The following is a 17,030-nucleotide window of genomic DNA, read 5'->3' as shown; positions in this document are numbered from 1 at the left end:
GATATTTTAGTTGCCAAACTTGCCACTATGCTCAACTAGCCCCCCCCCTACCCTACCATTAAAATTACATTCGTAGAAACAATCTTTAAAATCCAATTAAAAGAAAATATTTTGGCGTATGCTATTTCTATGATCACCACTGTATATGATACTAATTCTGATACTTATTCAGTTAAATCTAATAGAGCTCTAATATTTTCAGCTTAAGATGACATAAAAAAAATTAAAGCTATAGGCCATAGGGAAATAATATATGAAATACTTTGGTTTTGTGAATTTGTTAAAGAGCGAACACATGCGCAAGAATATAATGCTAAAAGCATAAAAATTTTGTAATATAATATAAGTATATGTTATGTGTAATTTTGTAATTAAATCTTTGTTTATTCCAGTAATTTAAGGAAATATATCTTTATTTAGAAAAGCGGGAACTGCTAGTCGGGAACTGCTGCTTTCATTTGATGAAACTTGTTTAACTTTTTGAGCAAGTAATGCAGCAGTGCATTCTTTTTTAAATTTTTATCTAAAATGCCAACAATTTAAAGTAGATTAAGGATTGGGTACCTCCAAAAACAGATTTGATTTCTCCAACATGAGTTGTAATCTCAGGGGGAACAAGGCAAGTTAGGTACAAAAACTCCTTTCTTTAATCAATATGATACAACACCCGGCATTGTCCGTTTTTATATACTCTGACCAATCAAAGCCTGCTTTGCAACGTGAAGTTGCCAGTTCACATTGATCTCTCATTTAATATCATTTCACATTTTATAGTTTTTTGAATTTGGCAAAAATCTTTGGTGTCGTATGATTATATAAACTTTGCTGGGGGGTAGGTTGGTAGTAAAGTATAAGTAAAAGTCATGTTCAAGGACACAAATGTTTTGCCGACTTGATATCATGATATGATGGGTACAGATAGCCCTGTTTTGCAATTATCTCATTTCCATGCGATATGAATCTGAGACTTCTCGAGAACAAGGCAAGCACCATATTAATTTTGTTTAATTTTTTTGACAAGAATGACTGGAAAAAAAGAAAAAAAAAGAAAATTATCTAAAAGACTTTTATTTGGAACGCAAGACTTTATCAACATACATCGCCAGAAATGTTTGTCTTTATCTGAAACAAACACGCCAACTGTTGAAGCAGGAACGCGGTCTTGGTCATATTTAAGTCCAGCATTATTTACAATACTTCATTTCCAGAAAGTTAAATTCTTATTTTGAAATTGTTTACTTGATTACCTTGGTCAACTTTTCTTAAGAACAACTGTTTTAAAGCTGACGCCCCGATACTTAGTTCTTCTTGAACGCTCTTGAAAGTCAGTAATTGGTTGTTAACCTACGCCTGAAGAATAAAAGGAAGAAGAAGTCTATGGAAAACGGTTGTTGCAGACCCTGCGGAAGTCCTTAGCTTTTCGGTTTTGGTTTCGCACCCTGTTGATATATTTATGATAATTTATGTTTAATATATGTGAAAATCTTAATTAAGAGGTAGTAAAAAAATTCTTCCACTTTTTAATTCAATAAAAATGGAAGAACAACTACAATATAAGAGCAAGTATAATAGAAAGGTTAGAGGAGGCACAGAAAAGAAAAGATAGAAGAAAAAATGAAAGCTCTCAAAAAAGTTAAAAAGTATAATAATATAATGAATGTTTTTAATCATATAGCTAATAAAAACAAATAAATCATATTGAAGGGAAACTGGGTATGGGTAACACAGAATTTCCCGCGATTAATAAAGACACATCAATATCAATTGTCTGCAAATGAGATTAATTTAAAAACTCAAATGGTAACCAAAACTGTTTTAAAAAAACTTCAAAAAGTTGTAGAAACCGAATGATGCTTTTGTAATGTTAATAAACTAAAAATAAGCTCCATGATTTTTTCAAATAACATCCAGTTCAAGTTTGAAATGATGAGAATCTAAAATTATTGACCAAAACTCTTTTTGTTGAGCGCCATTGTACGATTTTAGTTCTCTTTCAATAAATTTATCAAAAAATCAGTTCTTTTATTGTTTGCTTGGCTTTTTATTGTACTGCTTGTTTGGCTTTTTGTTTAGTAGAATTAATAAACATGAAAATAATTTATAGGCCTATAGCATTTTACATGAAAGATAATCTATGAATATCCGTTTCCACCATCTTTAACCACAAAATAAAATTTTTATGGGCTGAAGAAGGGAAAGAAACTTTCATTTTATTAACGCGAGCTGTCGCAGTGAAATGCTTACCTAAGAAATAAAAGATTATTCAAGCTACCTCACAATCATTTTCTTTACATTAGTCTTGAGCATCATGGCATGTCGAATTCAAGATCAACCATTTACGACAGTCCATACATATTTACGGTTTAATACATTAACCGTTTTTAACAAAGTAATTTTAATCTGTTTGTTAATTGTATGAGACTGTTATGGTTAAGGAGGTATGGGTACAAGGGGTGTGTGTGGAGGTTTGGGTTTGGGTTGAGGGACTGGGTTTATTATGCTTAATACTTTAGTACGAAAAATTTAATGAAACTTTAACAATAAAGTAATATTTAAGTAGCAAGATCTTGACATTAAATACAAATTTTGTGAGGAAGATTGTTGCTTTTTCAATTGATCTTATCTTTGGGGTCCGATTTTTCCGAGGGATTGCGATGAGAGTAAATTCGTCTTGGAATTAATTCATATTAATATATTGTTATGAAGAGTAAAACTTTGATTCTATATTCCTTTTAAAATCAGTGTAAAAAAAACGTGTTACATTCAAAAATACTTACAAAAAATTATTACTTTTTATGTAGCTAAATTTTTATTGCAGTATTTTGTACAAAAAATGATAAAATCATCGCCGATCACAAAGATTGTGCTAAAAAAAAAATTCAATCACTAAAAACTATAAATTTAATTATAAAAACAGTGCGATGCGAGCAACCCCTCCAAAACCTTACATTAAATATTTTAAAAATGTATCAAAAAAAATTTTGTTCACAAAATCGAAAATACAAAACACCTAAACGAAATAAAAAACCCCTACTTACATTATGAACATTTAAAAATAAAAAAGTTATTTACAAAGAAATATTTATCTGGCAAATTGTCAATAAATTATCAGTTTATAAATCCAAAAGAGCAAATATTCTTCTTAAACGCCAGAAATTCAGCTGCATTACTCAATATTTTAAAACTCACTCAATTACATGTTTGTTTATTCATCATTGTTTTGGAATGAAATCAGCAAAGACAGCACAGAGAAGAGCAAAAAATGTCCAACCAACACCGCCCCAGCCAATGCCGTAGGACCAACGCAACCATGTCTCAACTTTATACTCACCACCATTCACAACAGCAAGAGGTTGAACTAATTCCCAATATTGGGCATAGAACTGGCCACCTCCATATATATACTTAACACCGTATTGTTTATTGACTGTAAAAATGCTTAGTCCAATCAACGCGCAAAGTCCTGAATAAATTAAAACTTGTTGTTTTCAAAAATAAATGCATGTATTATGTAAACATATGTAATATAGACACACATAATAACATAGATAATATATGCACATTAAACATTTGTATATATGCATTAGGCCACTGCCAGGATTAAGATTTAATAAGAGTCACCCTGGAAAATGTTTTTATGCTATAAATAAAAAAATTCCAATAAATATAAATTTAAAAAAATTAATGACTATTTAGGGATTTGAGTTCAAATAAATATTGACTCATCTGTTTTAGGGATGAGGGGCGCTAGCAATTTTGGTAAACAAATAGTTTCATATTTAGAATTCCGAAGTCATAATTAAAACACTTTAAGCTGGAATTTTTGTTTTTAGTATTTATGTCATTATTTTACACTATTTCTAATGTAGTATTAAATAAATGTGGGTGTGTATATATATAACATATATATACACACACACTTGAAGGGAAATGCCTAAAATAATAAAAAACCTAAGAACTCGTAATGAAAGCAAGAGATATGCTGGTTTGCCATCAGAGCTTCCAATAAGCGATCTTCCAACCTACAGACAAGTGATTCAATATTCATATCTTAGTTGTAAAAATATGTATGAAGTTACAAGTATTAGTTCTCCAGAGATAATTTCAAAAGTTACAAATGAGTTGATCAGTCTTTGGAGTAGAGTAAATCATAAGCTTCCTCTAATCCATGAGAAGTCAGTAGCCAAAAAAATTTCTAGACTTCTTAAGAGAGTTTTATCTGCTGAAGGAAAATGCAAAAATGCAAACAAAAACAAGGAATATCTTGATTACAACTTTGAGCATTTGTTTGATTTGTCTTCTTGTGGTTGTGGACTTCCAGTAGCAGCTTGCAATAATAGGTTAGAAAAATTGTTAATTTCATTTTTATACGCAATACTTTTTTTTAGCTTGTGCTAAACTTTATACAAATAATTGTTTATAACTTGATATGATATTTTTTGTAAGTTAAATGCTAAATTAAATAGATTGCCTTGGATAGTTTTACATAATTTTATAATTTTAATGAGATGTTTTTGTTTTCAGTTTTTCTGTAATACTTTTTTATAAAAATAATATTAAAATTATTCTAATAGATTTTAAATATTTTTATAATGCATGCAATTTTTCTTATGCATAGATCTGTTAAGTGTAAGAATCCTTTGAATTGCAAAACAACACACTTTGCTTGTCTCTGTGAAAGTGGGAAAAAGGTAAATAATTTTAATTTTAAAAATTAGACTTTATTTAACTCTTTAATCTGTAGTAATTTGGAGAGCTTTGAATCTGGTAGTAACAATCAAATACACGTCAGAGTGAAAAAATAGTGTACTTTTCTTCCATTTTGTCAGCTAAATACTTTATTTTGTTTTATTATTAATAAAAAAAAAGCCTATGTGATTTTCTTAAGTGTTTAGGATATTGTAAAATATATTTAAAACTATTTTATTATATTTATTCTATTCTAGAGTTGGTTTAACATGTTTGTTATTGAACTGAGTAAACACCTTGTTAAAAAAGTTTAAAATTGTTTTAGGTACCACTATTGGATAGAGAATATTTAAAAGATCAAAAATTGAAAATTGGAATAACAGGAAGATTTCAAATTGGTACAGTAGATAAAATAACAGCTGCCAGAGAAAAAAGGAAGCAAGAGAGAGAAACTAACAAGCAGATAAAAAGATGTATTAAGTTGCCTGCTGTGGAAATTCAATGTGATTCCCAATCTGATTATACTGAGTTATTTGATAACAATAATAAGTTTGAATCTGATCCAGACTTTTCTATAACCATGCCAGTTGAAAAAAATTATACTCATTTAACAAATTTGGCAAAAGCTGCTATACGATTTGAAATAAGCGATGCTGCAACAGCTGCATTAGCAACAGCTGTATTAATAGACTATGGTATTGTAAAAAAATTTAATAAATCACAAATAATAACTGAAAAAAAGGTTTTTGGAGAAAAAAACGAATCAGCACTATCATAAGTTCTAAACACTTATCTGATGTTAAAGAATTAAAGGTTATTGGAATTGATGGAAAAATTGACAAGTCTACATTAGTACATTCTGTCAGTTATAACACTGATGAAGATCCTATTATTGTTGCTTCAACCAAAGAAGAACATCATCTTACATTTACAGCAGAATATGGACCAACAGCACAAAATTATTTGACTCATGTAGTTATACCTAATGGAACTGGCGCTACCATGGCAAATGCTACTGCAGATGTTTTAACAGAATATAATAGTGTTCAGAGCTTAGTCGCTGTTATTGTAGATAACACAACTTCTAATACAGGTGCAGATAACGGTTTGGTTGTAAAACTGGAAAAAATTCTTAAAAGAAGTTTGCACCTATTAGGATGTTTGCTTCATCAAGTTGAACTTCCACTGCGACACATCATATGTGAATTAGATGGAAACACAAATGGTCCTAAGTCTTATAAGGGGCCTATTGGAGATGCTGCATCTCATCAAACTCTTCATGAACAGGTATTGGTTGAGTTTGTTCCCATATATTCGGAAATAGAGTTGTTTGTTAGCAGTGAGGTTATAAGCAATCTTAGTACAGACCAGCGAATGCTTTATGAGTACTGTGTGGGTATCTTAAAAGGTTTTATGTAAAAAATTTCTTGCAAAAAAACCTGGACCAATTTTTCATGCTAGATGGCTAACTCTAGCCTTAGGAATAATGATGGTTTATGTTAGGACTGATAAACCATCTCCTGAATTATTAGTAATGACTAAATATATTGTCCAAGTCTATTGTGTAATGTGGTTTGCTATTAAGCACTCTGGAAAATACAAAGATGCTTGTCAACTTCTGCATAAAACCATTCAGTTAGTCAAGCTTCAAGACAGCAGGATTCAGAGCATTGTTTTTAAGAACTTACAAGGAAATTCATATTGTTGTTTGCAAGAAAATTTCCTGTACTGCATGCTGCTGGATGAAAATCTGAATATAAGAAATCAAGCCCTCAACCAAATCCTTAAAATAAGAGCATTGAAAGAAGACACTACTTTTAAACCAAAGCTTAAGTCAAAATCCATAATGAAAATAAATTTTGATGCTGAGTCTTGGGATTATCTTGTTTCTGTTGATGATATTCAGGTTGAGCCCCCAACAACTCTTTGCATAACATCAGAAATTCTGAGAGAGGCTATTAAATCAAACCTAAAACTTTGTGTAATAGAAATGCCTAACAATTCTCAATCTGTGGAGAGAGCAGTCAAATTAACCTCAGAGACATCTAAACAGGTTTATGGTTATGAAAAGAGACACAAATTCATTTTGACTAAAACCCAAAGTCGAAGAGAGAATAAAAGAAACGTTAAAAAGTGTGACTATTTTATAAAATGAATGTCTAGTATGGTAGTTATACTTTTTGTTTATTTGTTTGTTTCTTTAACTGCTGAATGAAATATTTACTGTAGTCAATTATCTAAGTATAGTTCTATTGATATTTATGTCCTAATTACATCGACTTCCAGGGGCGGTTTTCTAGGGAGGGGGGCAGTTGCTGAAATGGACACAGTCTCCACGATTTAGGGGCCCCCAAATGCTAATGAACTTCCTATTAAAACTTTTTTTTTTATAATTAATTTAACAACTATTCAAAATAACTAAAAATACACATAAAATTATTGTAATTATTAAAAATTTGGTTTAATCTTAGTTTTTGATAGTTTTTCTGTTTTTTATCTTTGAAACCTTTTTTTTCAACCAACTGCAAAAATTTAAGAAGACTGTTAGTATAAAATAATATTTTTATCTGTGAGCTCCTAAAATTATTATTGCACCCGGGCACCAGAAGTAGTAAACCGGGCTTTTAGACCACTAAAAAATAGGCTTTAAAACATATCAAAATGGCTAAAAAGTGTGATTATTAAATCCAATTTCCCGAAGTGAAAATAACTTTTAAAAAAGTAAATCTTATTGTTTTGTGTTATTAACATTGCAATAAACAAATGCCAGGGTGACTCTTTATGATTTAAAAAAAAAACACCTAGTAGGCAGTGGCCTAATATGCATACATCATAACATTCAAAATATATGCAACACAGCAACATAACCCTTGCTGCATAACAGAAACATCACACTTTCAGTCATTCAAAATATTAGTAATATCATGAGTATTTACAAGTTAAATGTCAGAAAAATCAACAGATATCCAAGTTTAGAAAACAGATATTTTAAATTTTATTTTTAAAACTTATTCACTCTCCTGCAATATGCAAAACATTTTTCAAGGTTCTTGAAAAAGTTTGAAAATAGAGCTTTAGTTTAAAAAGAGATTTTAACAGTAATATCATTATAATTATTGTAATGTTATAATTATAGTATTAACAATACTGCAGTAAATAAAAATTTAGCAAACAAAATATCTATATATAAAAAAATATAAGAAAAAAAAACTTAAGTTGTTACATGAGCATTACTTTACTACTAGTTTCATGTATTTATGTTAAGGTAAATTTTATTCACAAGATATTTTTAAATAATTGCTTAAATTTTATTTTGCAACAAAAAGTCTTAAAGCCTTAAAAGAAAGATAAAAAAAAATTTCACATTTGTTAAACTGTTAAATACAAATTGCATCCTAAAAGTTATATTTAGCACTTGGTAGATTAACTTTTGCAAACATAATTAACCTTTATCATACGGATTAAATTTAAACTTGTTTATACATAATTACTAAAAAACACTAATTGCCACTTAAAACAACACTAAGTCTTATAAAATGCTGTAATTTCACAAAAATATGTTGTAATTTTTAAAAATAAGTATAGTAAGCAAATTATCATCAATATTTTTAATGATGCCATGTCAACTTTCGTTGGGCTAGGTATACCTGTAATGACATCATGTCAACTTTCAGATGATAAAGGTTAATGGACCAAAGTAAAAAAACTATTTTTAAATTAACTTTCAGCAAAAATAAAATATAACGTTAAACTTTTACCTCCAAAAAAAATTACTAGTGCAGAAGGCCAGTATTTGCTCCCAGTTTTCTTGGCATTATCTGTTATAAATGCCAGCAGAAAGAAAAAAATTCCGAAGCCAGTACCCATACATCCCAATACCATAAGGGCTCTAACTGCATTAAACCAGGCTAATAAAAAAAGTAGGGTTTAAACTATTGTATTATTTTAGAAGATAATTAATCTCTTAAAAAAAAAATTACTTACATGGTGGTTCGATCAAATAAGGACGAAGATAATCTTTGTCACAATTATAATATGATGGATAGCCAATTTCCTCCTTAGCTTCAACACTGATACATCCTCTCCATAAACCAAGATAAGCTCTAGTTCCTTTGTAAAAATCTATATCTTCTTTCCATCGAGTGGTACCAGAACTCACACATAAGAATATGAATCCCATTAACCCAAGCACCAGAGTTGATACCGCTAAACAATTTCTTAACATTTTTTTTGCTAGAGTATTTAAACAGCATCATAAGCTTCAGTTCAATAAAAGTAAAGATGGGGGTTTCTTTAAATAATTTTATATTGTAACTGTCAGGGCTTTTCGAATTTATTCAAAAACAAAAAACAAAAAAAAAAAACAAATAAAAAAAACAAATAAAAAAAAACAAATAAAAAAAAAATAAAAAAAACAAAAAAAAAAACAACACTAATTTGAGTTTTGAAAAGCTTTTATCAAGTTCATTAAAAAAGGTTTCCATCAAGTTCTTTAAGATATTTAAGGGGTCTGTAAAAATGAGAAACTTCAATTTAAACTTATTAAAACTTATTCTGTCTAAAAAACACAATTATATAAAGAAATTAGGGCAAATCCTTAGTAATTTATTACATTACATATGTAGAATTTTACAAGAACACACATAAGTACATTAGAAAAATGACTATTTTAAAATCTTTATGGCCATGTTTTACTGAAATGAGGTTTTATTTTTTTTACATTCAGAAAAAGTATAACACCACCTTTGGATCCCATGTTTACTGCAATTGTATTGCAAAGGATCACTCTGATAAAATCTTACAAATCAAAGTCATTCAGCAAACCACAAATACCAAATCTTTTTACAGTTTTTTAGAATTACAATTTGTATTTCTTTTCCTTCGACTCTTTTACCATCAAAGCAAATGGGCAAGAAATTTTCTTTCAAACCATTTTTTAAATTTTCTTTTATTATGTCTGCTTCTCTCCTTTGTAAATGACAAGTTAAGTTGAAGTTGTAATGCTAATAAATTTTTTTATAACTGTTGACACAACTTTTAACTTAATTGTGTGCTTAGATTCACTTTTTTTTTACCGGTGAAACAGCAACAACAGTAGGCTTCCTTTATTACTTATTTTTAATGGGGAACTGTCATCATCACTTTAAGAGTCTGAAAATTTGCAATTTCTTCTGGTGTATCATCACTTTATCTTTCAATAATTTTACATCTAACTACAGCTTTTTCTTTTAAGAATTGAAATTTTCCAAGAACAATAATTAGGTTAAGTTTTGAAATCTTCCAAGAACAACAGTTACTTTTGAAATTCTGACCAATTCATTTAATGACTTGTTTGTCTCAGGATAAGGTCTGCTTTGTTTCAATTTAGACTTTTTAAAAGGAATCAAATTATTAGTCCTATCTGAGCATTACTTTTTTTGGTGGCAGTGCTATTGCTTATTTTAAATTTCTGTCATGGTTTAAAAAATAGCCTAAAACTACAAGTTTTATGTAGTAAATGAAGTGAACTCCATTGTATTTTAGAAAATTTTGTTTATGGAAGATTTTTTTACCAAAGATACTAAATAATTATAACTTTTTTACATGTACCTCATCTTATGATTCCATGGCCATTTGAATGTAGTAAAAAAGAGAGAAAAAGTCATCAATCTAATGTATGTATATATTATGTTATTGCATGAACTAAACATATCCACATTACTTAAAACAGAAAGATTTCAGTTCTAATACTAGATTATACCAACAATTAGTTTATTTTGGACATTTGCTTTGAACTTTTTTGAGTATTCCCCTATTAAGCATTAAATCATTTAAATGTTTTCTATTTAGAGAGCTCAGATGCTCTCATGTGGCATTAAAAGTTAAGCAACTAAGTTTTAATCATCAAATAAATTAACATTAATACTTTAAAAAGGTTTCTCAACCAAAAAAAAACTTTTAGCAATTGGCTATTAAAACTACACCAAAAGACATGTTTGGCAGTTTAATCTTAAAATAACTTAAATGCATTATACTTAATTACTAATACTTTACTAAGCAAAAAATTAACAACTTTTCTAAAACCTATTACATTAACTGTTCTATTTTTATCAAGTTAGTTTTTTCTAGCTAAGTTAACTCTACATCATTAAATAAAACTGACGGTTTTTTAAGTGATACAGAGTTTATACATATATATATATATATATATATATATATATATATATATATATATATATATATATATATATATATATATATATATATATATATATATATATATATATATATATATATATATATATACATATACATACATATACATACATACATATACATACATACATATACATACATATAGATATACATACATATATGTATATACATGTATATATATCATTATCTAGGAAAAGCACTAACATACAATTTTTTATGGTATGAAAACTCACTGAACTTTGAACATACTTTAAATGATAGATGTACATTTTTTAAATACGTGCAACTCCATTTCTAAAAATGTCAAAGAGAAAAATCATTAACATAAACATCAATCTTTATAGCAACTATAGTAGCTAAGATCTATCGAACCCAATTTACAATAGCATAGCCAGTAAGAGTTTTCGTCATTCAAACACTACCGCCCCAGATTTTCATTAATGCAAATTTATCAAATGTTCCGAACTTCACAGCCATTAAAAGATATTTTTAAACAAAATAAAAAACTATTCTATTTTTTAATAATCTTTGATTATATTAACTTTTTTATCTATTTATGATATTTGAAAATGTTTTAAGTTTTATTTTTATGTTTATTAAAAAATATAAACAAAAAATAACGAAATTAATAACTCGTCTGTAAATTGTTCTTCAATACACATACTGACGAATATTGAATGACGAATGTTTATCGCGTCAGGTTTGCAAATCCTAATCGGAATTGGTATTTCTTAAAAAAACCGGATTTAACTATTATTTAAGGGTTGCATTACACGTTAAAAAGAAAATGACAAACCTCGTTTCCAGGTCTCTTATCTATTCGAACCTTTGTAAACATTTTTCAAGTGTTCCATTTTTTTTTTTTTTTTTTTGAAAAAGTCACATCTTATTAAAACCTATTTTTGTGCTAAAAATCAAAAAAATAAAATTTTTAACCATGCAAAATTTTAATGCTATTGCTAAACTTTAAAGTTTAGCAATAGCATTAAAGGTTTGGTTGGGGGGTGGGGATGGTATTTTACATTATGAATAAAGATGAAAAACAAGTACGGTAATAATTATTGGAAAAACTTCGGGAAAAGTGTGCTGAAGTAGATAAAGTGATAAATTTTGTTAAGCGCTGAAAAAAAAAAAGTTAATAACACGATCATCTGTGAAGGTCTCTATTATAAACTGTTGTGCATTTCTCTTTATGTGCTGCAGAGTGACATCTTGTTGGTATAGTGTTAATGCACGCTTTCGTTGGGCTTTCAAGTATGGAACCACATGATGCTGTAACATATACAGATAGCTGTCACCGTTAAGTGTCACGGTTTCAATGAAAAGTGATGGAATGATAATTTTTCTGTAAAAACCCATCCATGCGCACAATTTTTGGTGAATTAAGTGATTTTTTTTGCACAATAGTGCGGACTTGTTTCACACCAAACCAGAAGTATATGTTTTTATAGATTACATAGATTATGTTTTTGTAGCGAGTAATAGGACACACTGTATATATAAAATAGTTATTTCACGCTATTTTTTATATTAATTTGGTTTTCAAGTTTCAGTCTGTTTCGGTTTTAGTTACGGTTTTACTAAACCGAAATTTCGATACTTTCGGTTTCGGCTGAAATTTCGGTTTTGGTCGTTCATTAGCATTCATAAATCATGAAACTGGAAAAAAACGATTATTTAAAAAAAAATTAACGGTTTTTAAATTCATTTATCAAATACAATATTGTTTTCATATTTTTTGGAACTGAATAGAATTTATCATTTATATAAAAATGAAAAAGGGCAAATTAACGTTGCTAAAAATAATCAAAAGGGGTGTTTGGGTGTGAAAGACTCTCTACCCTTCCAGTTACGACAACCCTGTTTAAAAAATTTTTTTTAAATACGTAAGAGTTATAAAAGATGCATTTAGAAAATTAATCAAATTGTTAAATACAGTTTTTTAAGGACATTTGTAAAGTTCAAAGAAGAGACTCGAAGTATCTGGATTATTTCTAAAGTTTTTCAAGTTTTTTTTTTTCTTTAGGAAAGTCGCAATAGTTAATGACCCATTGTATAATGGCCCATTGTATAATGGCCCATTGTAGAAACGGAATTTATTGACAACGAAAGATGAGGTTTTAATTACTACTGAGAACTAATTATCCCATGAGAATTAATTAGTTTTTTTTTTTTTATACAGGATAAAGTGATCAGATTTACTTAACTTAAGAAAAGCAAACTTATAAAAATACACCAATTATTCAACTGAGAAAATTCTTTAATGCAGGCTCACATCAACTCAACAATTATAATAGTGTTGACTTAACATACTGTTTTTAACAAAAATTTTTATAACAGCATTTTTTTACAGGTTACTTTTGTTACGCTTTATTACTTTTATATAAAAATTAAAAAGAATTTATAAAGTTAAATCGTTGCTATAAAAGTTAAAATGATGCTATGCTGCGGTTAGAACATTTACCAATGCTTTTATTTAAGGCTTTAAATTTTACTGCCATACAGGTACAAAAATTTTTATAAAGGTTCAACAAAGATAGGAACTTGGCATTTTGATTACTTTTTTTGGCATTTAGAAATAAAACTTTGAAAATGTTGAACTTGATAAAGAGAAAACTCGCAATCGCTGTGTTAGTATTTGGTGTTCTAGAAGTGGTTTTTGGTCTAGTTATAACTATATGTTCCTTTGTGATTGTTGGGAAAGCATCCTCGGAGGTTCCCTTCGCTCCATATTGGGCAGGTCTTGCTGTAAGTTAAATAGTTTAAATACTTTTTGATGTAAAATATTTCACGTTGCACAAATACTATAACTTCGAATTTGTCTTAAGAAAACTATTTTATAAACAAATATTCGATCATGAAAGTGCTAATAGTAAGCTCTTCTTTTATGCATCTATGTATTTGAATACTGATTGGTTAACATCTTATCCCAAATATTTGCATGCTGAGACCTAAACTTCTATCTTGTAACATCAGACGATCTTAATATGATCCTCAAGTGTAAAACTTTTTATTTTACTATGATTTTTAGCTGATAATTCCAGGAATTCTTGGAATCGTAACAGGTAAAACGAAGAACCGATGCTTAGTAAGTTACATGTAAAACATATGCCATTGCACTTTTATTTTTTATTAAAATGAGGATTCCGATTTTTCATTTTAGGCGCTATACAATATATCTTTAGATGATTGCATTTATGATCCTAAACATGATCATATTTGTAGTTGAAGGGATGGGATCTATTTTAATTGCAATAGCGGTTTTACAGTGGAGAAATCACAAACCTTGGGAATCAAACTGCCTCTTTGATGGTAATCTACTCGAGATTCATGGTAAGTTTTTGATTTTTATCCCGGACAGAAGTAAACAAGCCGCCCTAAATTGTATCAAACTGACAAATCGTCCGACAGCCGGAAGAAAAGTTTCACTCTTAAGTAAATATTTTTTTATACTACGGCCGTAGGTATTGAAAGCTGTGATCAAATGAAAACGGTTTACATTTTACTACATGTTCTTATTGTATTTCTGGTACTAGCCGCATTGGTAACCCTTTCTTCATCCATTGTTGGTTGTGTGACAGTCTGCTGCACGAGTGTGAGTTAAAAATATGTAGCCAGCTGCTTCATTTTTTCCTGATTATTCTTATAAGTAAACCGATTTTTTTAAATAGTTAGAGTTTGAACAACACTATGATTCTAATTGTTAACAAGTTTTTTCACACCTTAGAAAATCCAACCTGGAGTGATTATTTGTCCACCAGTTGATACAACGATGATAAACCATTATTGCTCACCACCTCAATACCTGTGAGATGAACACATATTCAATGAAACCATCAAAAAAAGTTATAAACTTAAAATGCAGTGTTCTAATGAAAATTTACAGAAATAAAAGTGGTATGAATTCTTTAAGCAAGTATATAAAGCTTCTGACAATTTGTTGCTTGTAATAAAATACAAGCATTTTTTTATTTACAAATATTATTTCAATGTTTTTCATATAAGAAATTTAAAAAAAAGTATGTTGTGTCTTTTTGTTTGCTTTTCTTTCTAATTTCATATTAATTCTCGCTGCCTCCTCTATTCTTAGAGTGTAGGTCTTTATAAAAAACATAATAATTTATACATAGGCGCTACAGAATTAATTGCAAATCATGGTGCTTTTACTTTAAATAAAATCATTTTTCGATGAAAGTAGGGAAGAGTTGTACTAACTGCACCACAAACTTAGACTTTTTTTATAAACACGATTAATAGTTACATTGTGAAGAACTATGGCGGATTTATTATTTCAGAATACATGATTCATTTCTTATCTAACTATTCTTGAAAGCTATAAAACTTTGAGTAAATGCAATATTGTTAAAAAATGAGGTAAATATGACCCGTGCCAAATTGTTTAATGGTCCATTCAGTACAGTTGATTGTCCTAAATGGATCGATCTTGTTTTGAATAGATTAGCAGTAATTCGTTTTATGGAATGAATAAATTGTTAAATTATGCACAGCAGCTAAGGTACATTGGTGTTCCAATATTAAATGATCATATTGTTATTCTTGTAAAAAATGAATGAATCATGAAAAGCCATAATATTGAGGTTGGCCTTGAGTTTTTATTGTTTCTTATGGCAAAGGACTTTTTTTTAAACTTTTATATGCAAGAAAGTGTTTATAGATTTAAATCTATTCATCATCAGGATGATAAAAGGGAGCTTAAAAAAACAGTAGGCTTTTTTCTGACTACGAAAATAAAATAAGTTGAAATAATTATTCAACTTTAGACGTCTCAATTTGTTGGTCAAATTACAATAATCACAAACATATTGGTTTGTATTACCTGCACTTTAACATGTTTCTAAACGAGCTTTTGCAGTAGGGTAAGGACGTATATTTCTACTTCCAGGAAGTTCTTGCATTTTCGTTAACTTCGCAATTTCTTTTTATTTCTAATGAAATTGGATTGATGTTCAGTGTTACAGAACTTGATCTGTTAATTTCTACAGAAGCTGGATTGATATTGAGTGCCATAGGAATGGATCTGTTTGTAACCTGGAATAAAATAAAATCTTTATCCTTTTATCAAACTGGTTGAAATGGATTTATGCCAGATGCTGAAAAACTACTAATGATGTAAACTGGTGTTAATACTTTTGTTCAAGACTTTCAAGAAGTTCCTGCTATGTCAAAGATTTTTCTTGGAAATTATACCAACTAACTATCAATTTCACTGCTACGATAACATTTGAAAGGTCCATAAATTTTTTATATCCAGTGGATTTAGCTTGTGTGATGTACGGCATGAGGTTGTTAAAAAAAATGACACCATTCTTTGATGCTAAGTAAATGAAGTCAATTGAAATATGTTTCTCATGATTATCTAGCATTATAACTGCACATGGTTTGCCATAGATGATCTAATATTTTTTACAAAATGATTAAAACACTGCTTGATTTAATCATTTTATAAAAAAAGTTGGATCATATTATTGGATGCCAACCACTCTTTACTGCTGTTGCTTTCCTATGTCTCATAACGCTTCTGAAACAAAAAATTAATAAAATTTACATTTAATTTTACCATAAAAATTACTTTTTTGCGTTTTGTTTATATATAACATATATAAAAGCTTAAATGTAGAATAAGATGTATACTTTAAAATTTAATTTATTTTTTAACTACTTTAGTCATTTAAATCGAGTAAGTTACATTAAGTTATACTTTATTCGTAATTTTTACCCATTAGGTATAAGATCCATTCAGTACAAGGTCCATTTGGTACAACTTTCTCCTACAAGTCTTTTACAATAAAATAAACTCTATAAGTTGTCCCATCAACAACAAAAAAAGTCATAGAAATAAAAAATTAATAATAACATTTATAACAGCTAGATTTTTTGGTCCCACAGCCTTTTTAACTTTAAAAACTTTGAAAAAATCCAATTTTTATAAATATTGACCAGTCAAGTGGATGAAAGAGGCCCTGGCTAACTTACTCTTGCGGGAGAGATCTAGGACAAGATTTTTTTTTTCTCCCCTCTCAACGGGTCAGTTTAAAACTTACTGTTATACAGCTTAACAGTTAACTGAAAAATTACCGATAATAAATACTAATTAAATACCTAATTGCTAAACAAATTGTTTTAAT

General features: G+C 28.8%; 2 protein-coding genes and 1 pseudogene across 3 annotated transcripts; 2 read left to right on the top strand and 1 right to left on the bottom strand.

The window, feature by feature from the left end:
* Positions 1-2,680: 2,680 nt before the first annotated feature.
* LOC149883538 (lens fiber membrane intrinsic protein-like) lies at positions 2,681-8,953 on the bottom strand. The gene is made up of 3 exons (XM_090098330.1): positions 8,674-8,953; positions 8,448-8,597; positions 2,681-3,463 (listed from the first exon to the last, which is right to left on the bottom strand). Exons 1-3 carry the CDS (start codon positions 8,912-8,914, stop codon positions 3,213-3,215), a joined length of 642 nt encoding a protein of 213 aa, XP_089954456.1. The 5' UTR covers positions 8,915-8,953; the 3' UTR covers positions 2,681-3,212.
* Positions 3,483-6,844, top strand: LOC149883539 (uncharacterized; annotated as a pseudogene). The gene is made up of 3 exons (XR_016455810.1): positions 3,483-4,340; positions 4,619-4,691; positions 5,015-6,844. The product of XR_016455810.1 is annotated as an uncharacterized LOC149883539 (transcript).
* A 4,507-nt stretch (positions 8,954-13,460) lies between the features above and the next one.
* LOC149883537 (uncharacterized) lies at positions 13,461-14,805 on the top strand. The gene is made up of 5 exons (XM_090099268.1): positions 13,461-13,632; positions 13,916-13,972; positions 14,070-14,217; positions 14,349-14,479; positions 14,612-14,805. The coding sequence occupies exons 1-5, from the start codon at positions 13,477-13,479 to the stop codon at positions 14,693-14,695; spliced, it is 576 nt and encodes a 191-aa protein (XP_089955394.1). The 5' UTR covers positions 13,461-13,476; the 3' UTR covers positions 14,696-14,805.
* The last annotated feature ends 2,225 nt before the right edge of the window (positions 14,806-17,030 follow it).

This window comes from Hydra viridissima, unplaced genomic scaffold (assembly GCF_058129835.1).
Source record: "Hydra viridissima isolate aposymbiotic clone 2 unplaced genomic scaffold, HvirCarnegie_v1 scaffold_9, whole genome shotgun sequence".
NCBI lineage: Eukaryota > Metazoa > Cnidaria > Hydrozoa > Anthoathecata > Hydridae > Hydra > Hydra viridissima.
The sequence above is the reverse complement of the archived record's forward strand: the minus strand, read 5'-3'. Positions and strand labels throughout refer to the sequence as shown.